The sequence below is a fragment of the Grampus griseus genome, assembly GCF_964374135.1.
Source record: "Grampus griseus genome assembly, chromosome: 1".
Taxonomy (NCBI): domain Eukaryota; kingdom Metazoa; phylum Chordata; class Mammalia; order Artiodactyla; family Delphinidae; genus Grampus; species Grampus griseus.
In genome coordinates this window covers 138077435-138104279 of record NC_139017.1, presented here as the reverse complement: position 1 = coordinate 138104279, position 26845 = coordinate 138077435, and the positions used below count along the sequence as shown (strand labels likewise).

Below are 26845 nucleotides of genomic sequence, written 5' to 3'. Positions count from 1 at the left end.
CACCTGCCCAACAAGCTGGCCAGGCACCATCCGGCCCTGTGTGCCCACCTGTGCCGAGATCCAGGACCTGGTCAAGACTGTCACCCCGCCCTGCTACAGGCTGGTATGCTCTGTCAGCATCGGGAGCAAGGGACAGGATGGCATGGTGGTCTCCAGCGGGTGCCTGTGGGACCCGCATGCAGACAGCTTTGCCATCTCCCACTACGTGAACCCCACGCTCTTCAGCATGGCACTGGTGCATGCCATCTATTTGGAGTGAGCCCTGTGGGATGAAGGGTCTGGGACCTTCATGGGGCCCTGTACTAGAGCCTGGCAGGGAAAACTCGGTCCCATCAGTCAGTGACCTGGGAAAGCAGCACCCACCCAGGCAAGGCCAGCCGCTTCCACAGCTCTTGGTCAATGAAAAGAAAATGAGTCAGGTGCCTCTACATCTGCCCTCCTCGGGCCACCCAGACCACACACACCGCTGAGTTCTTTTGCGTCTGGCTGGAATTACATCATCCACGTGCGGCTCCTGGCGGGCTGTACAGATCAGAAGCTCTGAGGGGCAGCTATCTATGTCTTTGATTAATAAAAAAATGGGAAATAAAATAATAATGACAATACATGCAATTTGGGATCAAAACTTCCAAAGCATGGGGAAAATAATAAAAAAGGGAGTTCTTTTTTTTAAAATAAATTTATTTATTTATTTCTATTTATTTATTTTTTTGGCTGCGTTGGGTCTTCGTCGCTGCACGCGGGCTTTCTCTAGTTGCAGCGAGCAGGGGCTACTCTTCGTTGCAGTGCATGAGCTTCTCATTGCGGTGGCTTCTCTTGTAGCGCACGGGCTCCAGGCACGTGGGCTTCGGTATTTGTGGCTTGTGGGCTCTAGAGCGCAGGCTCAGTAGTTGTGGCGCATGGGCTTAGCTGCTCCGCGGCATGTGGGATCTTCCCGGACCAGGGCTCAAACCCATGTCCCCTGCATTGGCAGGTGGATTCTTAACCACTGCACCACCAGGGAAGTCCAAAAAAGGGAGTTCTTGATAGTGAAAAGTTTGAGAACAAGTGCTGTCGTCCAGAGACCAGCATGAAACAGGCACTGCTGGGGAGGGCCTCCAGGGAGCGGAGAGGAAGGGGGCTGGTTCTCACACTCGCTCCGGGCCAGGCACTGTGCTTGGGCATCACATACGTTTCCCTCATCCTCACACAGTCCTGGGAGATGGTGGTACCATCTCCACTTTATAGATGAGTAAGTAAACTGAGGCCCAGAGAGGCCAAGTTACTTGCCCTGTATACCTACAGAATCACTAAGAGATTTGAACCTGGGTCTGCCTCACTTAAAAAATGAAAACAAAACACAATAAAACAAAACAAAAAGTCCAAAACTGTGGTGTCTGGAAAGTCACTCTGGTTTGAGTTTACGAGGAAAAGAAGAGGGACAAGCAGAGGGAACAGCATGTAGCTATGGCTGCTGGGCACGGTTTATACCATTGACTGTTGTGACTAATCAGGGCACATGGTAGGTACTCACCACAGTTTCAAATGAAAGACTTAAAAGCTTGGAGGCATAAAAGGGCACAGCCTATCCTGAGGTGGGAGAGAAGGAATGAATGTTTTTAAGCCTCTAGCTTCTGAAGTACTTTGACCAGGAATATTTAATCTTATTTTAACAAATCTCTAATTATGGAACTATTTCAAACACAGACTAAGATAGAACATTAATAAGCAGACAACGGTGAACGTATCACCCAGATTTACCAGACGATCGTACTCTGCTGTATTCATTTCAATATTTATACAGTAAAGTGACACATCCCATCCCCTCCCCCTCCCTTCTCTCTGTCAGAGGTCACCACTATCCTTGAAGTTGGTGAATCTCCTTCCTGAGCATTTGGTATTACTTTGTGTTTTTAAACTTTCCAAATATGGCTATCTTACTGTACCTTTCCTTTTACAATTTGGTTTTCACTCAATCATTATGTTTTTAGGATTTAGTCTATGTCGATACATGTAAATCTAGTTTACTTACTTTAACTGTTGTATGGTATTCCACTGTGAGACTACATAGAACAGTGCCTTTCTCCATTTTCTTACCGATGAACATACAGGTAGTTTCCATTCTTTGCAGTTTCAAACAGTACAGCAGTGAAAGTCTTTAAACACGTCTCCTGGTGCACCCTCGTGTCACATACAGCCTTTATAACAATTGCAGCATGTACCCCTGTGTGACCTTGGAGAATTGTTTAAAGTCTCAGAAGCTTAGTTTCCTCATCAGTAAATTGGGGTAATAAAATAGCATGCATTTTGGTGACAACTGCATGCTTCAATGTAGGTGAAAAGCCTTTTGCAACCTGTAAAGGACTCCATGAAATGTTAGCTGTTTATCATTCAGGTGTTTGACATCCAGGATGTACTGACCACCCTTCCACGCAGGGGACACAACGAACAGGGACAACCCCTGATGCGCTCACATGCATAAGAGACCGCTTGATGGGTGCAGCAACAGAAGAACGCGCGAGACTCTGCTCAGTAACCTAGCCTGGAGTATAGAGGCAGGCAAGGCTTCCGAGAGGCAATGACACGAAGCTAAGTCCTCTAGAGACAAGGAGGCTTAGGCGAGTGGAAGATGGGAGGGTGCAAGGCTGGCCCAGGCAGCTGGAGCAGCAGATGTCAAGGGACTGAAGGACGCAAGAGAACGTGCTTGGAACATAAGAGCTGAGGGGAGGGGTAGTAAGACAAAATGAGCCTGGAGAGGTAAGCAGAGCCACGATGCTGTACCCTGAGGGCAGCAGGGAGCCACTGAAGGATTTAAGCAAGGGAGTGATAGGCTCATATCTGCGTGTTAGAAGAAGCAGTCTGAATAAGCTCTGGAGAGCTGCAACACTGGACTCACACTCAACAACTATCCTACACTTAGATCTCATGTTAAGTATTGGGTTGGCCACAAAGTTCGTTCCGGGTTTTCCATAACATCTTACGGAAAAACCCGTATGAACTTTTTGGCCAACACAGTGTTACCACTACAATTTAAAAAAATGGGTCTGGCCACAGTGTGAAAGGGGGTGTAGGGGAGAGGCTGGAGGTTGGAGGCTAAGGATGGGAAGGCTGCAGGCAAAACATGATGAGGGCGGAACCAAGGCAGCCATTGATTTTGCCACCAACACCCTGACAGCATCACCAGGAGAGATGGGAGGAATGGGCCAGCTCACCCTGAGCTGGGAACCTCACCCTGATTCAAAGAGGTTCATGCTCACACACTCCACCTAGTCCCCTTCCTGGACTCACTTATCATCTTTCGAGGCACAGGACCCAGCCATGAGCTCTCAGGTTTCCGGATGGCATGAGCCCTTTGGCATCTTGGCACCCAGGGCGTGGCTGGGTCTTCACCAATGTCCCATACGGAACCCCACCAGCATCTAGACCGCACAGATCCCACATGGAGTGAGGGGAAGGGGAGGGTGACACATTCTAGGGTAAGAGGGGCTGTTGGTTACCGCTGGATAGTAATAGCTAAACATCAAATATCTAAAATGGGAAAAGACAGACATACAAGAACTGCCCCAGACCCCTCACTCCCTAAGTGGGGACCACCTACCACGCCTAACTGTGAGTGAGAGGCCTCTACCCTCAGTGCAGCGGTGCGTCCTGGCCTCCCCTAGGCCAGGCTAGAGCATTGCCATCCATTCTCCTAGCGCTCCATACTTCCCTTTTTAGCACACTCATCCCTTTAGAATTACAACTTTAATTTCTGCCTTCCTTGTCGGACTATAAGCTCCCAGAACCGTACCCACCTTGTTCATTGTTCTTTCCTCAGTGCCTAAGAGTCTGGCTCCTAAGAGGCCCTCCAGGAGTATTTGTGAGTATAATCAATAGGACGTACTGAGGGAGGAGAAAGGGTGGAGGGAGATGCATAGATTCAGAGGCCCTGAGAAAGAAAGTGCCTTGCTCAAGTCACAGGAGAGGCCGAATGAGATCACAGTTCCTGCTCGGGACCTCCGCCTCTCAGGGAAGGGCCTCCCCACTGATTATGCTATGCTGGAAAGAGGCTTTGCAACATCTCCTGAAGTAGTCCATGGAATGCTGGTCTCAAAGTGTTCTCTAATTAAATAAGCTTAGGAAACTCTGGGTTAAACAAAATGGAAAACGTTTCTTCACCACTGGACTTTTCAGAGCCTTTAATATGCTCGCGTGCACGTGATTCCTGGTGAAGGTCACATGCAGTATTCCCCACATCTATTTGACCATGGAATTCTGTCTGTGAAGCTTGGTTTCAAACCTTTGGCACCATCCCCCAACTGCTTGCCATAATTATTTATTGAACATGGCACAGCAAGGAGATTTGTTGCAACTTTTTGGGCAGTGCAGGAAAACCCTGTTTCACAAATGAAAATGACTCCAAGCTCCAAGATATAAATGGGATAAAAACAAAACTGTTCTGGTCGGAAGGGGGCCTGGAGATCCCACCTGGCCATTCCTTCACTGCTGTCATGCCAGGAACTGTAGTGTCCTGCAGAGCCCAGTTTAAAAATCACTGGTACAGAACTCTGAGGACAGGGCTGACATTAGAGACCTGGCTTCTGACACTGGCCTTGCCATGAGCTGTTTTACCTTGGGCAGGTCACGTGGCCTAGCTGGGCCTTGGTTTCCCCATTGATACAATGAGTCTGGTAGATGGGATGCTTTTTGGAGTCCTGAGCTCTAACCTCTGATATGATGAGGGCTGTGATTCTATGACTGCAAAATTCCAACTCTACGATTCTATGGTTCTTTGATTCTGAGATTCCACGGCTTAATATTCCAACTCTGGGACTGCCCATAGCCAGCCTGAGCTGGTGCAGCATACTGGAGCCCAGGCTACAGAAAGCAGAATTCATGAACTGCGGTGTGCTGTCCAGGATTGCTAAGTTCCCTGTGGAGGGCATGCCCCATGAAGGACGGAGGGGGTGGGGTGCCTCAGAAACAGCAGCAGCTCAGTGGGCAGAGCAGAGAGAAGGACCCAGGTCTCCGGACTCCTGCTCTATCTTTAGATCTCCATGGCAACCATCACCAGGGCGCTGCAGCTGAAGGCACGGCTGAGCTGGCTGCCTGCAGGAGGGAGGGGCATTTGCTTCCATGGCTCTTTTGCTGGGGAAAGGACTCTGGGCCGGGCTCTTGAGCCAGGAAAAGGAGACTGAGAGTGAAGCCTTTTGCAGCACAAAAGACCTGGTGCCAAAATAAAGGTAATCTAGGGCCCCACCTTGTTCTGAGACATGCTCAGGTCGCAGAACCCATGACCTTCATTGTGTCAGGCTCACGGTACTGGAGGTACACACAGCAAGTGCCTCCTCTAGCCTCCGCTATGGTCATTCCCTAACCAGTGAGCACCTCACCTGAGCCAGCCCTGAGGTCACAAGAGACACACATCTCCAGGGAAAGCAGGCTTTGGCACAGGCATTACAGGGCAGGGCCCAGTGGGAGCCCCTCTCAAACCCTTGAAGCTGAGGAACCAGGAAAGCCCCTGCTAGTCCTTCTCCTGCCAACTCCTACCCAGCCAGGACCTGGCTCCCTCCAGGGAGTCCTCCCTGACTCCCGGCCCGATACTCTCCTCCCCAAGGTTCCTGCAGCTCCATCTCCCTCCTCCCAGGAGGATGCCTGTTTGAGGGAGTCAGGAGCCGCGTGGGGTGGATGGGAAACGGAGGTGTGCAGAGGTAAAGACGTTTGTCCCAGGTCACCTGGAGAGTTAGCAGCAGTCTTCCATTCATGTCTTTGGATTTCAGTCTATGTCCCTTCCTGCGTCCCAGTGCCAGGCCCCTGGCCTGAGCTTTAGAAGGGAGGCCAGGCCTAGAAGAGGAAGTAGGAGTCCTCGGCCAGGCCTGCGCTCAGCAAGTACCCGGCCACGTCCTTGGTAAACTCAGCTGAGCCGCAGACCAATGCAAACGGCTTTCTCCGACAGGAGCCGACCAGCTCTTCAATCAGGTCTTGGCCCAGGCGGCCAAAGTGGGTCTTGTCCCGGTAACTCCAGGGAAGCTGCTCTAGGGAGTTCTCCTGGGAGGATGAGAAACAGTGGGGGTGACTACTGGGGGTCCTCGGAGTTCACATGGCCAGCTCCTCTCTGGCCAACAAGGACACTGAGGCAGAGGGGGTGGGAAGCCAACCTTCACCCAACCCCACCACAGGCCAGGCACTTCCTCACACTGGGACTCACATCACCCTCACAGAAGCCTGTGGGTAGGCAGTTATTCTCCACAACAGCTGATGCACAGGGAAGAGGGATGCCTCTCAGGGCACACAGTGACACAGGGGCAGCAGCAGGACCAGAACCTGGGGCCACTGCACCTGTCACTCAGGGGGGAATGTTTTCTCACCATGACTGTGGGTCTCCTAGCATCTTTCCAAGGTTATCCATCACCATCACCCTCGGACCAAAACTTTTGTTCATTTAAGATTTCAATGAGCTTGTTGAGTTAACAAATGTTTACTGAGTGACTCTGTGCCTGGCCCGGTGCTAGGCAATGGGGATACAGCAGCTGCCCTAAACAGACAGGGTTCCTGGCCCCATATGGCTGTGTGTATCAGAGACCCCGGGCTGCAGTGCCCTAACCAAGAGAAGGGTTTATTTCTCTCACATGAAAAGGCTAGAGGTAGTATTCTGGGGGTGTGCAATGCCCCAGGCTCCTTCTCTTTCTGTCTCTCTAGACTTAGCTTGTGGCTTTCATTCCCAGGGCCACAAAAGAAAATCTCCACTACTTGGAAGAATATCTTTTAAGTAAACATTTTATTGGAGTATAACATATGTATAAAAATAGTAAAGTTTATATAGTTTGGAGAATTTTAACAAAGAGAAGAAACCATGTAACCAGCGTCCAAAACAAAACAGAACCCGCAACAGAACAGGACCATCACCTCTGCAGGCCCTATCGAGATGAACTTCTGGTTCCTGGGGCCAAGCAGCGAGACAGGATGGAGAGAGAGGGGTTGGGGTTGGAATCCAAGCTTTGCCACCATTTCCTGGTGATGAGCCATGACCTCTCTGAGCTACTGAGATGAGCGCAGCAGACGGGGAAGCGCTGAGAGAGCCTCCATGAATGCGGGCCTCGAATCTCAGGCGCACTCACAGAGCTCACCAGACCCCGAGGGCCTCTGAGGACAGTGCTGTGCTGCTGACAGGGGACACTCTCTGATGATCTGCATCTTCTTGCATGCCCTTCGTGCTCTGACCTGCCCAATGGGCCCTCGAGGGCAGGAACGAGTAGGGCCCGTTGGCCTTGCCCCTCCTTCCCAATGCCCGATCCCCCTAGGCCAGTTAGGTTCAGTGCAGCTGACCTTGACTGTGCACCCAGAGATGCATGGGGTCTGGTTGCTGCTCAAGTGGGGAGGGGACCCATAAACAATGATGATGCAGTGGGTGGGTGCTAGGAAGCAGAGCCTGGGCCGTGACAGCAGAAACACCTACACCAGCCTGGAGGCTCAGGGAAAGTTCCCAGGATGGAATTACACCTTAGCAGAGAGATGTGAGGGATGAGTGGGCGTTAGGTGAAGAAGTGGGAAAAAGTGTGCCTGGCAGGGGGAACCATACGAGCAAAGACCCAGGAGCCAGAAAAGCACAGAGCACTTGCGACCACAGGCAGACCAGTGACACCAGAACGCAGCATGCAGCCGGAGTGGGCCGGAAGGCGAGGCCATGGAGGGCTGGCACACAGCCTTGAGAGCGGTGGGGAGCTAGGAAAAGACAGGAAGTAGGGCAGTGATGTGGTCAGAGCTGCCCTTCCGGCTGCAGGATGAAGGACAAATCGTCAAGGAGTGGCTGGAGCAGGGAGATCCTTGATGATGCTGTCGCTATGGCCCAGGCAGCACCCGGAGTGGAGGAAGCATGGACAGGCAGGAGGCACCTCTCACTCCACCATCCCTCACCTTCCCCAGCTATTGACAGCCAGCCCACTCGCCTGCCCAACCCCAGGGCACTGGCCTCATCAAAGCCCCGGCCCAGGGTAGAAGGTCCCCTATTGCTGGTGAACTTTAATTCTGCCCTCAAGCCCGGGCTCCAATGCCATCTCCTCTGTGAAGCCCTCTCTGCTTGCCTCCAGCACCCTGAACACCCTCCACAGCACCTATCCCTGTGCTGTCTTACACTGACAAGCAATAAGAGCATGGCCTCGCCACCAACTTGCTGTGTTACCTTGGGCAAGCTTCTTAACCTCTCTGTGTCTCAGTTTCCACATCTGTTAAAAGGCCATGATGGCAGTATAAGCCTCCTAAGATGGTGGTGGGGATTAAATGAGTTAGTACACATGAAGTGCTTAGAACAGTGCTAGGCACAGAGAAGGTGCTCGATGAAGGGGAGCCCTTGTCAGCCATCTCTGTGGCTGTCTCCACACATATAGATGAGCACCTGGAGGGCAGTAAGAGGTCATCTTCATTTTTATTTATTTATTAAAAAAATTTTTTTTGGCCGCCCTGTGTGGCATGTGGGATCTTAGTTCCCTGACCAGGCATTGAACCCCCGTCCCCTGCAGTGGAAGCACAGAATCTTAACCACTGGACCGCCAGGGACGTCCCATTTTCGTTTTTAAATCCTTGGCACCTGGCACGTGGTGGGGGAAAGGAAGGCTGGCCAACCGCCAGGGCAATTCTTCCAGGTGCCTGCCTTCCTGCCACCTTCCCCGACCAGCTCTTAGGCAGGGCTGAGCGTGCTCCCGGCAGGAGTGGCCCTTCCCTCGCCCCTCTCCCCTCGGCTGGACCTTAGCCCTCTGCTTCATCCCTGACCTTGGGCGCTGCTGTCGCTGCTAATGTTCACCAAGCACGACCCTCTCGGTGTTCACGCCACAGAGCATTCTGCCCCGTGCACAGGCCTGTGGACTCTGGCCCCGGGCATCTCAGGACCACTGGTTTCCTGACACCCTCCCCCACCCAGCCACAATGTCAAGGATCATGTAAGTCTTTAGGGACACTCTAAAGCTGTCTCAAGAGGAAACTGATGACAAGGGTGCTCCAAAGTACAGGGTAATGTGGCTGACCCTGACCAAGAGAATGGAGGGGAGGCACCGGCAGGGAACCTCAACCCAGGGCGTGCAGGAAAGAGAAATAAAGCTACAGACCAGGCGAAGGCCAGCGAACAAAGATAGCTGAGGGCCTGGCTTGAGGTGAGGCGCAAGACAGCCCTCCACACTGCGGCCCTGTGGGGAGGGCCCAGAGGGGCGGCTTGAATGAATGGCGGGGATGGGGAACCAGAGGGAAGAGGGCTCAGGAGGCAAAGCCGCTTCCAGCTAAACTGGCTGTAACTTGGAGGATTTGAAAGCAGCTTTGTTCCCAGGGGGGAACAAAGTGATGTGGAAAAGACCCTAACAAATGCAGTGAACTGGACCCGGTTTACTCCACCAGCCATTGCCCGGGTGAGTGCCTACTCCATGCCTGGTGCTGTGCAAAGCATTGAAAGCGGGGTGATCCAGACACGTGGTCCCTGCCTCAAGGAGCTATCACAGCCAGAGGACGTCTGCGCCTGGCCCACTGATTCTACAACCAGACCCCCCGCCCATACAACAGAGGATGCCAGAGGGTGGATGGCAGGCAGCAAACCATGGTGGGTGAGAGCTGGCGCTCTGGAAGCAGACAGTCTCGGGTTTGTATCCTGGCTTCACCCTGTCTGGCAGCACGACACCAGCTGGTGCCTTCACCTCTGAGCGTCAGTTTCCTCATCTGCATAATGAACACGGCAACACCTGCCTTCCTTGCCAGGCACACACTGGGGGTTCCACCAGTGGCAGTGATGACTATTACGGCACAGGGCAGAGAGCCCACAGCATGTCCTCAAGACGGGTGCAGGGGACAGTAGAGTCTCGATCAGGGAAGGAAATCATCCTCCTGGGCTCACCTGGCTGAGTACAAAGAAGGTGCGGACATTCCAGAAACGAGCCTGCTCCCGGAGGAAGGTTTTCAGGTAGATGCCCTCAAAGGTCTTGAAGCAGCCCACCAGGGTGATGAAGGTCTCATCCTCTGCGTTGTCTGTGATGCTCTGCAGGATGGGCACCATGGGGGCCAGGCCAGTGCCAGCAGCCAGCATGAGGAGCTCACCATACTAGGGAACAGGACGGTATATGACAGGGGTGGGCTGGGAAGGGGTCTGACCCCAGCCATCCACTACGGGGGCTTTTCTTGGGCTTGTCTGAACTGGATGGCACTGCCCTTCCTGGGTGTGCCACCCATCTGAGTTCGCCTCTCTACCTCCTCCAGAAAACCATCCTTGCCTGTGATAGGCTACAGCTTATGAGGTCTATGGAACAGAAATCATGGAATCTGGAGGCTGAAAGGGAACATGATGGTGCAGTCATCCTGCAAGTGGCTTGGCTGCCTTCTGAAGCATCCCCTCGGGACTCTGCTTACATACTTCTGCTGATAGGTAGTCCACTACCTCCCAAGGAAGTCTGCTCCATTCCAGACTGACTCCCCTTGCCAGGGAAGGCTTCCCACCTGACACTGAGCTGACACCTGTTCCCACCAAAGCTTTGCTCTCCCACCGCCATCCTAGCCCTGCCCTCCGGGCTGCTTCCTCTGCCCCAGGGCAACCCTGCAGAGATCGGAGGCCCCTGGCTTGGACCCTGAGCCTGCTCATCTCTGGACTAAATGAGATACTATACCTCAGTGCCTGGCACAGAGAGCCAGGCAATCAAAATGAGCTCCCAAGAGGCACCTGTTCCATCAGCTCCCCATCACCAAACCTGTTTCCTGGCTCTAGGCCTCTTTAAGATCAGTGCCTAGAAGGTTAGTGCACAGTGAGGTATTCACCGACATCCTTCTAGAGATTAGGCCTCTGTGCGCAGTCTGAGTGTTCACCAGCTTTAGTAACAGCCACTGCACACCACACTACTGCATGGAATGCTTCCTGGACTATCAGGAGCCTGGCAGATCTGCAGGAAAACCCCCAGTCACGCGATCTGGGCACGTTCTTTCACCTCTCTGAGCCTTGGTTTCTTCACTGGTAAGAAAATAACAGCACCTCCCCAGAATAGCACCTATCTCAGAACTGTCATGAGGATTAAAGAGATGACATAAAGTGCCTGGTATGGGACTTCCCTGGTGGTGCAGTGGTTAAGAATCTGCCTTCCAGTGCAGGGGACACAGGTTCGATCCCTGGTCCAGGAGGATCCCACATGTCGCGGAGCAACTAAGCCCATGCGCCACAACTACTGAGCCTGTGCTCTAGAGCCCACGAGCTGCAACTACTGAGCCCACATGCCGCAACTACTGAAGCCCGCACACCCAGAGCCCATGCTCCGCAACAAGAGAAGCCACCACAGTGCAACGAAGAGTAGCCCCTACTCACCGCAACTAGAGAGAAAGCCCACGTGCAGCAACAAAGACCCAACGCAGCCAAAAAACCCGAATACATAAAATAAAATAAATTCTAAAATAAAATTGAAAAAATAATCAAGTGCCTGGTATGGAGCATGGGGCTTAATACAATTAGATTCCTTCCCTCACTGAGCCCTACTGCTAGCCCATCATCCTGTCCTGTGTTCATGCTCTCCCAGCCTCCCAGTCACGGGGTGTGCCATGCTCCCCCTTTCTCCCATCACTGCTCAGGCTCTCCTCTGGGGAGCCCTCTCTGAGCCAGGGGCAGGTGAGGGGTCCTTCCTGTGTTCCCACAGCCCTCTGTGCATCCCTCTTCACACTTGTCACACTATGTTGTTGTCATTTATTTGTGGGCCTGTCTCCCCATCAGACTGTGAGCTTCTGGAGGACAGGACTCATCTGACCCATCTCTGAGCCCCCAGGGTCCAGCACTGGCCTGGACCTGGGTGAATACCTATGATAGTCTGTGGAATGTCTCAGGGCTGACGTGACCCATCTGCATTGAAGATGGCTGCAGAGTGGCAAGACTGGGCTGCATCCCAGCATCCTCACAGGAGCAGAGCCAAGCCTTAGCCACAGTTTCAGCAGCCAAGTATTCATGTGTGACACACCATGTCTTTTCCCTCATGGCTGGGCCCTACACCCTCCCAGACAGGAAGTGCAGGGCTTTCCAGTGGGGTCTGTGGATGCCAAGGTAGTAAGGTATGCCAAGGTATGTCCAGGAAGATGGCCTGCAGGTATTCTTTATTTCTTCTTTTAGCTTATTTATTTTTTTTATTAAAAAAATTTTTTTTGCCTGTACCAGGCAGCATGCGGAACATCCCCGACCAGGGATCGAACCCGTGCCCCTGCCAGTGGAAGTGAAGAGTCTTAACCACTGGACCACCAGGGAAGTCTCTTTTAGCTTCTTTATATCTGCTGAATTTTTTTTTGGTAATGAACAGGTACTGCATTTGTAGTAAGGAAAATACCAATAAAAGCTATTTTTAAATTAAACAAAAAGAATGGACCCACAGACATAGAAAACAAACTTATGGTTACCAAAGTGGAAGGGAGAGGAGGGATAAATTAGGAGTTTGGGATTAACATATATACACTACTGTATATAAAACAGATAACCAACAAGGACCTGCTGTATAGCACAGGGAACTATACTTAATACTTTGTAATAACCTATAAGGGAAAAGAATCTGAAAAAGAATAGATGTATATGTGTGTGTGTGTGTGTGTGTGTGTGTGTGTGTGTGTGTGTGTGTGTGTGTATATATACATATATATACACACATATATATGTATGTATAACTGAATCACTTTGCTGTACACTTGAAACTAACACAACATTGTAAATCAACTGTACTTCAATTAAAAAAAAAAATGGAGAGGAAAAATGATTTGTTCTTTTCCATTTGTTTTTGTTTTGCTTTGTTTTCCTAATTATAAAGGTAACAGGTACTCATTATGGATAATTTGGAAAACATAATGAAGAAAATAAAAATCACCCATAATTCCACTACCCAGAGCTGCTAACATTTTATTGCTTTTTTAAAAAAAATATTTTTTCTGAGGACTTCCCTGGTGGTCCAGTGGTTAAGACTCTGCACTTCCACCACAGGGGGCCTGGGTTCAATCCCTGGTCAGGGAACTAAGATCCCGCATGCCATGCGGTGAAGAAAGAAAAGAAAAGAAAAGAAGGAAGGAAGGAAGGAAGGAAGGGAATTCTTTAAAAATATATATATATTTTCTGTGCAATTTAACTTAGTTTCCTAACATTGTATATTCAGTTTACCTAGTGTTTGTCACTTGATCTTACAGCTTAAGCATTAACATCATTTATAAACATAATTTTAAAATCCAAGATAATAGTCTATCACGTATCTGTAACCCAGTGTGCTTAACTGTTCTGTTGTTGGATGTTCAGTTGTCTCCAATTTCTTGCTATTATAAATAAAGCCGCAATGAACATGTCCAAGAGGCAGCATTTTGGATTCTTTCCATAGAACAGACTTCAGAAGTGGAAGCACTGGGTCAAGGGTGTGAAGATTCCTAAGACTCCCAGTGCATACTGTCAAACTGCTTTCCAGATATGCACCAACTGATGAGAAATTACTGATTCTTCCCGGGAATGTCAGGGGAGGATGTGAACATGCCGTGAAGATGAGGGGAAGAGCCTTTGGGTTGGGAAGCAGGGGGTTCCCAAGCAGTGAGCCACAGGGTGTATTTAGGGAGTGGTCTCATAGTCTTGTAAATGGAACGTGAAACTGGAAAGATATCTGAGAGTCAGATGGCATAAGGGCCCTAAATACCTAGCTCATAGTCTGAATTTTTCCAAGCAATGGGCAGGCAAGGATGGTTCTGGAACATGGGCAGGCAGTTTTGTTTCTTAGCACCTATTCCCATCTCCTCCCATGTCCAACCCCAAGGATACTCTTGGGATTAGGTTTGGGCTCAAGAAGAATGGCACAGTGAGATTCTATGGCCTGAAACATGAGAACCACATTCCTGGAAGCTAAGCTGGGAGGGGTCTCCTGAGGACTCATTGCGGGCACTGACCTGGTTTGGTTTATAGAAGAAGCCTCCGAAAGGTCCTCGCCAGAAAGCCGTGTCTCCTGCTTTCCAGGACTCCACATACTGGGACATCAGCCCTGTCTGGTAGCACTGGGAGGAAACGAAGGGAGACCTCATTAAGACAGGCACGTGTTGCCAATACAAACCACATCAGCCTCGAAAGTGGAGCCCTTCCTGCACTCCCAGTGCTTTACACGTGTTGTGTCATTTAATCCTAATTATCCATGAAGTTGGTACTGTCGTTCCCCATTTTCAGATGAGGCCAAGAAGCTTACACAGAAGGTAACTGGTAAGACTGGGATGAGAATCCATAAGTCCTACGGCCTTAACTACAGAGGTCTCAAACCAAATAACTACAATGGCCATGTGGGTAACAGAACTGAGTGAAGAACTGGGTATGAGATGATTGATGGCAACTAGCAGTCTCAGCATCAGGGAGACAAGAGTGAGTGGTGGGGACTACAGTAAATTGGTGAGTGAATACTCTTTCTAAAGGAGGAAACCACTCTGCAAATTCCAGTACGCAGTCCGCGGGGCCAGCGATGCCAGATCTTCTGACTCTCTAAGAGGGGTAGGAAATCCATACTTTGGTGAAAATTTTCCCATTTTTGAAATGTTGGCAATTAATTCAAAATTTTAAAACACTGTGCAGGCCAAGACCAAATATATTTATGGGCTAGAGTCCGCCTCATTTGCAATCTCTGCATATCCCTGCACTGTCTTCTGGCTGGATGAAAAAAGTGAAGATTGTGGAGGGGGTTCCTCCACGGGGGAAGTGCACACTGCCCTGACTCTGTCAGGCACCATGCTGGGGCTGCAGGGGAGACAGCTGGACCTTAAGCTCCATGGAGGCAGCCAGTGCCTGAGTCATGGAAAGGACATAAACATCTGAATGAATGAATGAACCCAGATTCAGGCCCTCCCTCTAAGGAGCTCACAATCTAAGAGGGACCTAAGTCTCAGACATATAAAAGGTAGAGACTACCTAACCCCCCGTGAGAAGGATGAAGTGCTAGGAGAGCCCTGAGGAGGTGCAGTCACTTCCAATGGAGTGGGATCGAGGACAGCTTCCTGGAGGGGAAAGCTAAGCTGGACCTTGAAGACTGGGTAGACTCAAACTCACTGGGGATGCGGGAAGGAGGGCAGAGAGAATTCTGGGCATCAGGTGTGGTATGGTCAGGGGTAAAACAGCCCAGGAAGGGTGTCTGGAGAAATTATAACCAGGCTTGAAGGAGAGACTGGGCTTTGGTCACCAGACATGCTTTTAAGCACCCACAGCTACTTCTGGTACCAGCCCTGCCTTCCTTGGGCACCACATGCATAAAGCAAGGCAAGTCTTCCGCTTACCTGAAGAGGTCTGGGGAGGAGGCTACAGTTTTTCTCCTAAGTTGCTGGAGGCTATATTTCAGTGCACACCTTGTTTTGTGGCCCCAGTCTCGGGGAGGCACAGCCCCAGGGGTGGCCTTAGGGGCCCTATGGCACAGATAGCACTCAAGGAGAAAGGAAGGATTTTTCTGTGCCTCTGGCACCCACACGGAGCCTGGCACAGAGTAAATGCTCAATACACACTTGTTAAACAGAACTGACACTGAACTTGTTCTTCCACTTGAGATCATATTACCCCAGGGACCTTGGGACAATGACATCATCTCTCTGGGCTTCAGTTTCTTCATCTGTAAAGTGGGGAGAATATGATCTACTCTGCAGGGTGATTATGAGGTTGAAACGAGACAATTAAAATAAAGAGCTAGAAGCGGTACCTGGTGCCCAGAAGGTGCCAAAGAAATGAGAGCTCCTCCTTTCCATCTACATGGGAGGGTAAACCTTACAAAACCCGCCTGCCTTCCCAATTTGCAAAGACATTTCCAGATCTTCCCAGCCAGCGGCTTAGGGATAATTAAGCATCTCTCTAAAGAGAGGCTTTCCGGTAAACGAAGGAGAAAATCAGCCTTGCAGCTGGGAGAAATCCAGCTGCCCTGAAGAACTGTCTCCAGGCTTATCCTTTCAATAGAAACACACCCAGACAAGCAGCTTGGGGAAGCAGGCCATTTGGAGAGGATTTGTGGAATCTCCCAGACAAACAGTTGCGTGGAAAAGGGATCCCATCCAAGCTTATGTGTGAAGGAATAAATACTCCAGCTCTGAAGGCAGGCGGGGATGGTTGGGAGCCAGAGACGGTGCTGGGGACCTGGAGTCAGAAGGCCAGGGCTCACCTTCCAGCTGTACTTCTTACTACCTGGGGAGCCTCAGGCCCTCCTGGGGCCTCAGTTTGCTTATCAGTAAAATGGGGATAATTCCTGTCCTACAAGGGAGACAAAGGATGTGAAAACTATTCCTAAATATAGGTGTTCCCTAGGATTCCATTTAGAAATGATCTAGAGCTATGTATTAGGCTGACCCACATGAAACTGCTGTTTCTGTAAGTCAAAAACGTTAGCATGTCAGCAATTTCATGTAGTTCAACCTAATTGTTTTTGCACATAATTGGACCTTCATGACGTCTTATACATTTGTTGCCTATTCCTTGGGTCTCTGGGATATTTTGCATCCAGCCCACTTTGTTCATCTCATATCTGCTAATTTCCCCACCCATCTCGGCTGCCCCTACAAGCAACTCTCCTCCCGCCACTCAGACTGGGTACAGTTCCCAGAAGACCCTGCTCTATTTCACTCCTCCCTGCCTTCGGTTATCCGTCTCCCTGGAATGCCACTGCTAACTTGTATTCCTCCCTCAAGGCCCAACTCAAATGCCCCGACCCCTGCCAACCCACCTGCGAGATGATTTCAGGTTACTTTGGCCCCCAAGGTCCTCCATGTCCCATCTTTTGCCTACAAAAGTGTTCCAGGACAAATGACTAACAGTTCCCCAAATCATGCCTCCTTTGCCGCTGTACGTGCTGATACAGCACTCAGAGCTTCCTTCCCACTCCTGAGCTTAAACATAGAGCTCAGACACACAGCCTCCTCTGGGAAGCCCAGCTCACCTTCCCTGCAGCCCCAGCTGCCCTGAGTTGGGTTGGGGCCTCGTGTCACAGCATCTACCACCTTGTACTGTCCCAGTCTGGCCCCTATCTGAGGGCGGGCACCATGTCTGACTCTCCCTGGACACCCGTGCCCAGCACACAGTAGGTGCACATGACTTGGCTCCCCTTTTCCCGGCTCAGTGCTTACACTTCATCAATAGGGAAGAAGGTGAGGAGGAACGGCTTTACTTTTCTCAGTCCAAGCCTGTTTTCCATAAAATCTATCAGGAACATGCCCTCTGTTGGTGGGCCAGTAGCCTCCTTTCCCCAGGAGAGGAGGAGATGAGAAAAGGTCTCTTTCATTGTCCTTGCTCTTCCCTCAAGCCAGCCTCCTCCCATGTGAGCGCTGGCTTTTCCCATGTCAGAGGGCAGTGCCCCACCCAGACCAAGCTGGCAAATGGAGGTCCAGTCCACAGCCTCTTAGAGCATCTGTGTGAGTTGGCTCACCTTGATTAAAACTTCAAAGTATCCTTTTGCGTTGGCAGGGCTGATGGGCGTATAGGCTCTCTGAATTTCTAAGCCATCTACTATCCCTCTGGGAAAGAGAAGCACTCAGTCAGGCAGTCAGCCAGTTATTCAACAAACCCTTAGAGTACCGAATCTGTGCCAGGCTGGTGAGAGTGAAGGTGGGGGCCCAGTCATCCCCAGGGGTCCTCATTGAGGGGCAGGCAAGATGGAGCAGAAGAAAAGAGCACTGGGCTCCCCCCACTGCCACGTGCTGGCTGTGAGATCCTGGGCAGGTCATTTAAACCCTCAGCTGCCCCTTCTGTAAAATGGGGACAACTGTCTATGCCCCTGCTGTGTAGCTCCACAGGGGTCACAGATGAAAAAGTGCTTCAAAAAGTACACTGATGGGCTTCCCTGGTGGCGCAGTGGTTAAGAATCCACCTGCCAACGCAGGGGACACGGGTTCAAGCCCTGGTCTGGGAAGATCCCGCATGCCATGGAGCAACTAAGCCAGTGCACCACAGCTACTGAGCCTGTGCTCTAGAGCCCGCGAGCCACAACTACTGAAGCCCACGTGCCTAGAGCCCGTGCTCGACAACAAGAGAAGCCACCGCAATGAGCAGCCCGCGCACCGCAACAAAGAGTAGCCCCCGCTCACTGCAACTAGAGAAAGCCCGCGCACAGCAATGAAGACCCAACGCAGCCAAAATAAATAAATAAAAAAAAAGTACACTGATGATGTGAGCTATTTTAGGACATCACTGGGGTTTTTCCTGACCTCTCCTCGACCACAGAATGATCAAGATAAAAATAACTATATTTAACAAGCGTTTAACATTTATCAAACACGACCGCATGCCAGGAGCATCAGAAGTGAAAGGATCCTCAAGGGTGCCCTAGTCCAAAGCCTGACCGCATGCATGAACCCCCTCCAGTGTTATCAACAAGGGGGCCGGGAGCACGATCGTGAGTAATAATGAGAGCAGCCATGTTGTAGTAAATGCCTATGATGCCCCAAGCATACTATATGCAGTGTCTCATTTATTTCAAACAATAACCCAAATGAGGAAACCAAGGCTTAGAGAAGGGATGTCACCTGCCTGAGGTCACACAGCTAGAACTCATCTGTAGCTGTGTCTGCCTCCAGGTCTGGGCTCCTTACCACTACTCAGAGCTTCCCTGGAGCACCTAAGCACTCCTCTCTTGAGCCCTACTATGTACAAAATTTTCTTCTTTGAGGTATGCAAAGATTAAAAAGGCCTGTCCCAATGTATCAAAAGTTGGGCAGAAATATTCAATAAATGCTTACAGAAAAAACAAGGAAATAACAAACAGAACATATGGCATGGCTCGGATGCAAAGGGCACTGTGACATTTGCTATGACAGGGGTAAAAGTGACAGGCACTCTCACCTAGGGAACCTCAGAAGGCCTTGAGCTCAGAAGGTCTTAAAGGACAAGCAGGCCACTAACAGGTAACAATGGGCGGGAAGTAAAGTAATTCCAGGCAGAGGGAACAGCCTGGGCAAAGGCTTAGAGGTAGGATAATGTAGGGCAAGCCAGGAACTGGCGAGTGGACCTCGGGGCTGGAACAAGGGGCACGTGTGGGGGTGGCTGGGGGGGTGTGGAGAAGAACTTGCTGGGCAAGAAGGCTGGGGCCTTGGGTTACAGTGTCACTGGGGAGGCACTGTGGAGTACCAGAAGGGGGCTGAATGAGGAGGGATGTGGTCAGCTGCATGTGTTAGGAATGTCACTGGAGTGACAGAGAGGGGCCAGACTAGAGGCAGGTAGTTCTGGGCATCCCTGACTTATGGATGGAGGGTTGCTTGGGGCTGTGATCTGTCCTGTGGCCCCTCTTGTGCTCTGGAACAGTGACCTTTAAGGACCGTCAGCCAGGCCACAGGCCAGAACAAGCTGGGCACAGACACCAGGGGTCAGTGCGAGGCAAGTACTGGCTAGACTTTCCGTCTCCTTTGATGGCTCTGCCTCCTCTTGCCAACACCATAAATGCTGGAGTTGCCAGGGTTCGGTCCTACCTCCTTCCCTCTTTCCATGCCCCACGTGCTCCCAAATGCCATCCAGGCATAACATCCAGGCATACCTGGATGATTCCCAGATCCACGTCTGCAGCTCAGATTTCTCTGCTGAGCTTCAGACCCAGAAAGTCAACTGCCTGGCAGTCACCTCCATCTGGAGGTCCCAAAGGGTCCTGTCCCTGTGTAGGTGGAGGTGGGGATCAAGGTGGGAGAAGAGTACAAAAGTAAGCTGGAAGGAAGAAGGAAGTTCAGAGGAATGAAGGGTGTAACTCAGGAGGCGGGCTGTTTGGGTTTGAATCCTTATTAGCTGTGTGATACTGGGCAACACCCTTATTTTCAACAACAGTGTCTTCTCTATCAACTGGTGCTAATCATATGAGGTTAATACCACAAGCTCTGGAGCCACACTGCTTGCTTTCAAATCCTGGCTCCAACACTTCCTAACTGTGTGATCTTGGGGAAGTTACTAAACCTCTCTGACTTCAGTTTCCTCTCGGGCATGACAATGGTGTCTACCACACAGGATTTTGTGAGGGATGAATGAGCTTATACATATGAGCACACAGAACTGTGCCTTGGATACTAAGTGCTAAAAAAGTGTTTGCTCTTACTGTTGTTATTATTTATTATGAAAATGCATTATCTAGTTCAATTCCAAGAGCCCTCTGAGTCACGTATTACTATGTTTATTCTGAAGATGACAAATGGAGGTTTAAGGAAGGTTAAGCAAGTTGCCCTAGACCACACAGCTAGCAAATGGCAGAGCAGGGCTGCAAAGCCTGGGTCCTCCCACTACCTGAGTGTACCGTAGGATGAGGTGCTGGCCAGGCCGCAAGCCGAGCCGGCTGTTCCCAGGTAATGCAAACCGGACAAGGTAGGTGTCCTTAGTGAGTCTGTCCGTGGCACTGATGCAGAAGGCTAGGAAGGTCTCTGGGCTCAGCTTGGAGGGACAGCTCTGCAACAGGAAAAGATTCAACAGCTAGAAGCTGGGACTCAAGAGACATGCAAGCATCCATGGGCATCCTCCCCACAAGGAGAGGCTATCAAGGCCAATAAGTTTTCTCTGTAATAGCGTAGTCCCGCCTTACTTCCCTTTCAGGCTCTAAGAATGCCAGAACACTTTACATTGAGCTCACCCTGCTCTGAAGCCTTGTATGGCTCCCCTCAGCCCCAGGATAAAGTGCAAGGTCCTTAACTGGACACTCAAGGGCCCTGTGGATGGGCCCCAAGTCTCATTTTATCTCCCAGGCATCAGACACCAGACTTTTCTCTGTACCCCCAAGAATACCTTGCGGCTTCCTACCTGTGAGTTTTTATTTGCTCAAGCAGTGCCCTCTATCCAGAACACTCATCTCCAATGTACCCATCCTTCAAACCTGCTAAAATCCAGATTTGCACAATTTAGAAATTGATGGGACCTAATGGATGATCTAATCCAATATCCTTATTTTATATGTGGGGAAACTGAGGCCTGAGTGGTAGTGACTTATTTGTACAAGGTCACACCATGAGCAGGGACTCAAATTCATGTCTTCCAAGTCTCAGGCCACAGTCTTTAATATTCCACCCCACCTCTACCTCCTCCAGGAAGTCTTCTCTGAATGCCACGACTCACAGATCTCCCTCTCCTGTAAAATGCCCACACCCAATTCACTCCTGGGACCTCCCCTAGCCACCTGCCTCATTCCCCATTCACCAGCTCAGGGCCAGGCTTAGAACCTGGGTCAGTCTGCTTCCATTAAGCTCACTCTTTTCTCTCTGCTGTACAGAGTCAAAGGAAGCTTCCGCGAGCAGGTACACTGCACAGGGCTGAGGCCAGGTGATGCTGCTCCCCCTCACCTGTGTCTCTTCTCCACTCAGCAGGCTCCTGTCCTTGCTGGCTCGGGCTGCCTCCCAACTTGCTAGGTCTCGCTGGTAGAGGTCAAACACGCAGGGTGAGCAGCCACTGCCGCAGCACTGGGAGGGCAAGGGCTCCACCGGCCGAAGCTGCAGCCAGGCTTCCTCATCGTCGTCTTCCTCCCCCTTGTCCATTGTCAGTGGGCCTTGGTCAGGCAGGAGGTGTGGGCAACTGGGTGCTCTTCCCAGAGCAGGCCCAGGTCCTCCTCCCTTGCCAGCCTGGGAGAGGGAAAACATGTGGTTACACTCTGGTCACCTCTATTCCGCTCATTCTCCCTGAGGCCTGCAGGTGCCAAGCTCTGTGTGAGCACTGGGGACAGGGATGAATCAATCCTGGGATCTGCTGCCTGGTGGGGGAGGGAGGGAGACAGGGCACAGCGATCGGAACAGGCAACCATGGTTTCTTGACCTCTTCGTGTGCTCTGAGGACTGCTGGATTAAGATTACATAGAAAATCTCACTGAATTTTTAAAATATTTTAAATGATGAAGTACAACATTTATGTACAATTTAATATTTATAAAAGTTATAAAAATTACTTTTTATACAGATAAATTATATACAGATAAATTATACAGATAAATTATAAATAAAAATAAATAAAAGAACCCTTTCGTAAGCACCACTCGCTCAAGTAAAAAGAACCTTGCTGGCATCCCAGAAGCCACATATTTGTGTTCCTCCCTGATCACACCCCCGCTCCCCATTAACCACCCTGACTTTTTTTTTTTTTTTTTTTTTGCGGTACACGGGCCTCTCACTGTTGTGGCCTCTCCCGTTGCGGAGCACAGGCTCCGGACGCGCAGGCTCAGCGGCCATGGCTCACGGGCCCAGCCGCTCCGCGGCATGTGGGATCCTCCCGGACCGGGGCACGAACCCATGTCCCCTGCATCGGCAGGCAGACTCTCAACCACTGCGCCACCAGGGAAGCCCCCGCCCGACTTTTGATATAATCATTCCCTTGTTTTTCCTTAGTTGTGCCACCTTTATTTGCAACCCTATCCACTATTTATCAGGTTTGCTTAGTTTCTACCTTTAAACAGAATCATATGAATGCATTCTTCTGTGTCTGGTTTCTTTCACTCACCACTGTTGGTGAGTCACCTGTCAAATTGCTGCATCTCATTTAATCTTTACAACAAGGCCAGTCCTGGAGGTGTCATTTTATGGATGGGAAAACTGGGGTCTGGAGAGGTTTAATAACTTACCCAGGGTGACAAAGGTCCCCAAATGATGGCACTGGGACTTTAATTCTGCTCTGTCTGGTCTCAGAACATATTGTTCTTCAATTACAGGAAAACAGGAGGAGGAGGAAATCATGATGGTCCAGGTGAGAGGTAATGAGGACCTGGACCAGGGGAGCTTCAGGGAGGATGAGAGGACAGTGGTCAATTAGAGAAATCCTGAAGCAGTAATTAACAGGACACAGAGACTGATGGATGTGAGGTGAGCAGGTGAGGGGGATAGAAGGGACATCCAGGTGTCTGGCTTGGATCCGTGGGTGGATAGTGGGTCCAAGAGAAGCTGAGTTTTAGGGGAAAGAGGAAGTGGGGGAAATGGCTAAGTTCAGTTTGAGGTACACTGAGTGCCTGTGGGACATCCAAGGGCAAAATCCAGCTGCCAGTTGGATTAAATAGGTCTAGGTACCTGAGTCTGGAGATGGAGCTCTGGGTAACTGACAACAAGGGAGGGATGAGTGGGTAGAGGAAGAGAACAGGCTGGAGCCTCTGAAGGCCTGCTTGGCTTCCTGCTTCCTGCAGCACTCACTGCACTTGGTCCAGCCCTGGTCACTGTAGGTGCTCAATAAATGCTCTTCCAGTGAATGAATCTCTACCCTATAGCATTTCACACTGTTCAGAAATTACACGTTTACGTGGTTTTCTCTTCTTTTGAGACTGTGAACTCCTTGAGGGCAGAGACCTGTTTTTTATTCATTTTATGAACTAGCACAGTGTACATTTAAAAATATGGATGTTATATGAAAGGAAGAAGGAAAGGAGCTTGGTTTCAGGGCCATTAGGTAAACATTGTCTGAAAGAAAGATCAGGGAGGAAAATTTAAATGGTTATGATTTATTTTGAGATGTTTCTGTGAGGGCAGTTTGGGATTTATCAAGGTTCTCTGTCTTCATATGTGGAACTATACAGTTTATATAGAAATAGACTTGGTCATCTCACCTGTAAGGAAACTATTCATTGAAAATTCCACAGGCAGGGACTTCCCTGGTGGTCCAGCCGTTAAGACTCTGTGCTCCCAATGCAGGGGGCCCGGGTTCAGTCCCTGGTCAGGGAACTAGATCCTGCATGCTGCAACTAAAAGATCCCGCATGCCACAACTAAAGATCCTGCACACTGCAATGAAGATCCCACACGCAGCTATGAAGATCCCGCGTGCCGCAACTAAGACCCGGTGCAGTCAAATAAATAAATAAATATTTTTTAAAAATCCACAGGCAAATCAAAGTAAAAGAGGGTCTTCTCTCCCTCTTGTCTGAGAACAGAACTTAGGGGAAGTCTGATGTCCCAGAGCATTATTTGATGTAAATATCACTCCTCCAAAAGCTCCAGTCTTAGACTTCCCTAGTGGCGCAGTGGTTAAGAAGCCGCCTGCCAACGCAGGGGACACGAGTTCGAGCCCAGGTTGGGGAAGATCCCACATGCTGCGGAGCAACTAAGCCTGTGCACCACAACTACTGAGCCTGCACTCTAGAGCCCGTGAGCCACAACAACTGAGCCCGCGTGCCACAACTACTGAAGCCCATGCGCCTAGAGCTGGTGCTCTGCAACAAGAGAAGCTACCTCAATGAGAAGCCTGCACACGGCAGCGACGAGTAGCCCCCGCTCGCCGCAGTAAGCCTGTGTGCAGCAATGAAGACCCAATGCAGACAAAAATAAATTAATTAATTTAAAAATATAAATAAATAAAATTTAAAAAATAAAAGCTCCAGTCTTTGATTTCCTCCTATTCATTCCTGCCTCTTAGACACTTACTGGGCAGGGGCTGCTGAATGAGGTGCTGGGACACAGAGGTGACTGACACTCATCTCTGTCCTGGAGGAGTCATCCACTAAACAGATAAGAACCGGGATAAGATAGAGGCACTGCCTCACTCAGTCCTCTCGACAGCTGTACATAAGTAGGCCATGCTCTTCCTCATTTCACAATGGAGAAAACTGAGGCCAGGAAGCAGGAGTGGTAAAGTTAGTGTACATACCTGGTCTCTTAAGACTCCAGGCTGCTCTTTCTCCCTGGATTTCATGCTCTAGAGGGCAGAGGAGAGTGTCTTCATCTCCAATTCCCAGTGCCTGGCACTGGGCTGGCACAGAACAGGGACCCAACTTGCCAAACTGCCACGGAATTTTATAGGCACCCTGGAGCTTCCCAAGGGCCGTAGCTTCATTCGTGCATAAAGTGCTAGAATCAAGGTGTGCGCCAAGTCTGTGCAAAAGCAGAGGAGCAAACCACCACACCTACTAGAAGACAGTGAAGTCCTGTTTCTTGGTTACCAATCACTTCCCAGGAGCCCTAACCTTTAAGATCTTTCCCACTTTTCCTGCTTTCCACACCCATTTACACTGGAGCTTCCCATGGGCCCAAACGATGTGCTTCCAGTCTCCCCCTACACCATCAATCAGCACACCTCCCACCAGCTCTGATCACAACAGTCCCCTGCTTAGCAAGCTTCAATAGCTCCCCACTGCCTACAAGATACAATCCAATCTCCTTGTGTGGTGCCCAGTGTTCTTCTGATCAGAACTTGTCCAAATTCTCTTACCACTTACTATCATTGGTTTTAGAAGGGTAGTTCCTCTGTGTGCAATAAATCTTTCTCTTATAGAGGAAAGGCTGCTCTTTAGAGAAAAGAAAACCTGGTTCTACTGCTGGTTCTATGATTTCAGGAAGGTTTAGCAGGTTGAGAACCCCTTGAGGGCAAGCAGTTATCTTATTCTTTCTGTATTCTACCACCAAGCACAGGCCTGGCATATGCAAGGCTCAGGTGAGTGGTGAGTACTCAGTTTACATATAAGGTCTGGGAGCCAGGCGCAGTGCTAGGTGCTGGGATACAGCAGAGGTTAATAAAACAGGGGCTCTACCTTCACAGAGCTTGCAGCCTAGCTTGGTGTCACATCAGGTCAACCCATTTTTCTTGCATGTTATGTACCAGGTTTGTATTAAGAGTGAATGAGATCTGATTCCCTCTTTATGCTGACTTCTTACTCCCAAAAGGTATTTCAGAGATAAAGTGAGGTAAGTGAAGGAGCCCTATTGACTGTAAACTGCTGTACAGTGTGAGGGTTATTTAGCCTTCTTTGCCTTAAATTTACTTTCTCCATGTTTTACTAATCCCACTTTCCCTAGTATTTTGGAAATTAGTAGAGAAGCTGGCCACGTCAGTCATGAATTTTAAAGGCCAGGTTCACATCTTCTCTCAGCCTCTACCTTTTCAGTCTAAGAAGCCAGGCCTTGACATGTTGTTGCCTCTGCCTGGATGACACTCCTCACCCTCAGGCCTTGCTTCAAGGTCATCTGCCCTCAGAGCCCTCCCTGAACCACCCCCTTCTCATTCTCTAGAAGGTACCCTATTTGCTTATTCATCACATCATTATGTATTCATTCATTAAACATATATTTACTATGTGCCAGGCACTGGTCTAGGAGCAGGTTTCACAGCAGTGAAGAAACAAAATCCCTTGCACGCATGGATCTTATATTCCAGTGAGAGCGTGATTAAATAAAATCAAAATAGAAAACATGTTATGTTAGTGTTAAATACTGAAGAGAAAAATAACTGGGGGAAAAGGCATATGAAGTGTGTGTGTGTGTGTGTTGCAACTGCTATTTATTTACTTTACTTGCTTTCTGTCTGCATCTCCCACTAAACTGTACGCTCTACATCGCACACCTGTTTTACTCACCAGTGTAAACCCGATGCTCAGCAGTGCCTGACACTCAGTGGGCATTTGATAAATACGTGCTGCGCAAGGAGGAAGGTACACCTCCGCCGCTCTGGCCCTGCTTCTAGGAGGCGAAACGCGACATTCCGAGGAAAGGAACTCACTTTGGGCGCTTGGGAGGAGGCGTGCAGTGCAGCGCGGTCGGTGCGGCGCCGGCGTGGTGCAAGGGCCACGCTCAGGCTCCGCGTGAGGGCTGGAAAGGCAAGGAAATTTACGGCGTACCCACCGCGCGCTGGGTGCTGAGCTAGTTTAGGCGCTAGTTTAGACGCTAGTTTAGGCGTTTCTATCGCTATTTTTACAGCGAGTGACTTTAAGGCTCAGAAGGAAGTGCCCTCCCCAAGCTAGTTTAGGCGCTAGTTTAGGCGTTTCTATCGCTATTTTTTACAGCGAGTGACTTTAAGGCTCAGAAGGAAGTGCCCTGCCCAAGCTCCAATTGCTCGTTAAGCGATCAAGGTTGTCCCGAGTTCAGGCTTGAAGTCCTGAATCTCTTCTCCTAGTCCCCCTGCCCATCACAACCACTCACCTACCCTCCTGCTCTTCCCCGGGGAGACAGGCAAGGTTCCACCTGTGGGAAATCGCTGACGGCCTGTAGGGTGGGGCAAGACGAGGATGCCCGGA

General features: G+C 50.2%; 1 protein-coding gene across 6 annotated transcripts; it reads right to left on the bottom strand.

The window, feature by feature from the left end:
* Positions 1-5802: 5802 nt before the first annotated feature.
* Positions 5803-26808, bottom strand: CYB5RL (cytochrome b5 reductase like; the record flags this gene model as incomplete). Of its 6 annotated transcripts, XM_082665212.1 has the most annotated exons (8): positions 5803-6006; positions 9830-10033; positions 13858-13962; positions 17343-17430; positions 20184-20332; positions 21217-21492; positions 26332-26420; positions 26751-26802. In XM_082665212.1, 6 exons carry the CDS (start codon positions 21406-21408, stop codon positions 5803-5805), a joined length of 942 nt encoding a protein of 313 aa, XP_082521338.1. The 6 variants fall into 6 exon arrangements, with proteins under 6 accessions (XP_082521338.1, XP_082521337.1, XP_082521339.1 ...); XM_082665211.1 differs by lacking the exon at positions 26332-26420 and having other exon boundaries at positions 26751-26808; XM_082665213.1 differs by lacking the exon at positions 26332-26420 and having other exon boundaries at positions 26755-26770.
* Between the last annotated feature and the right edge of the window lie 37 nt (positions 26809-26845).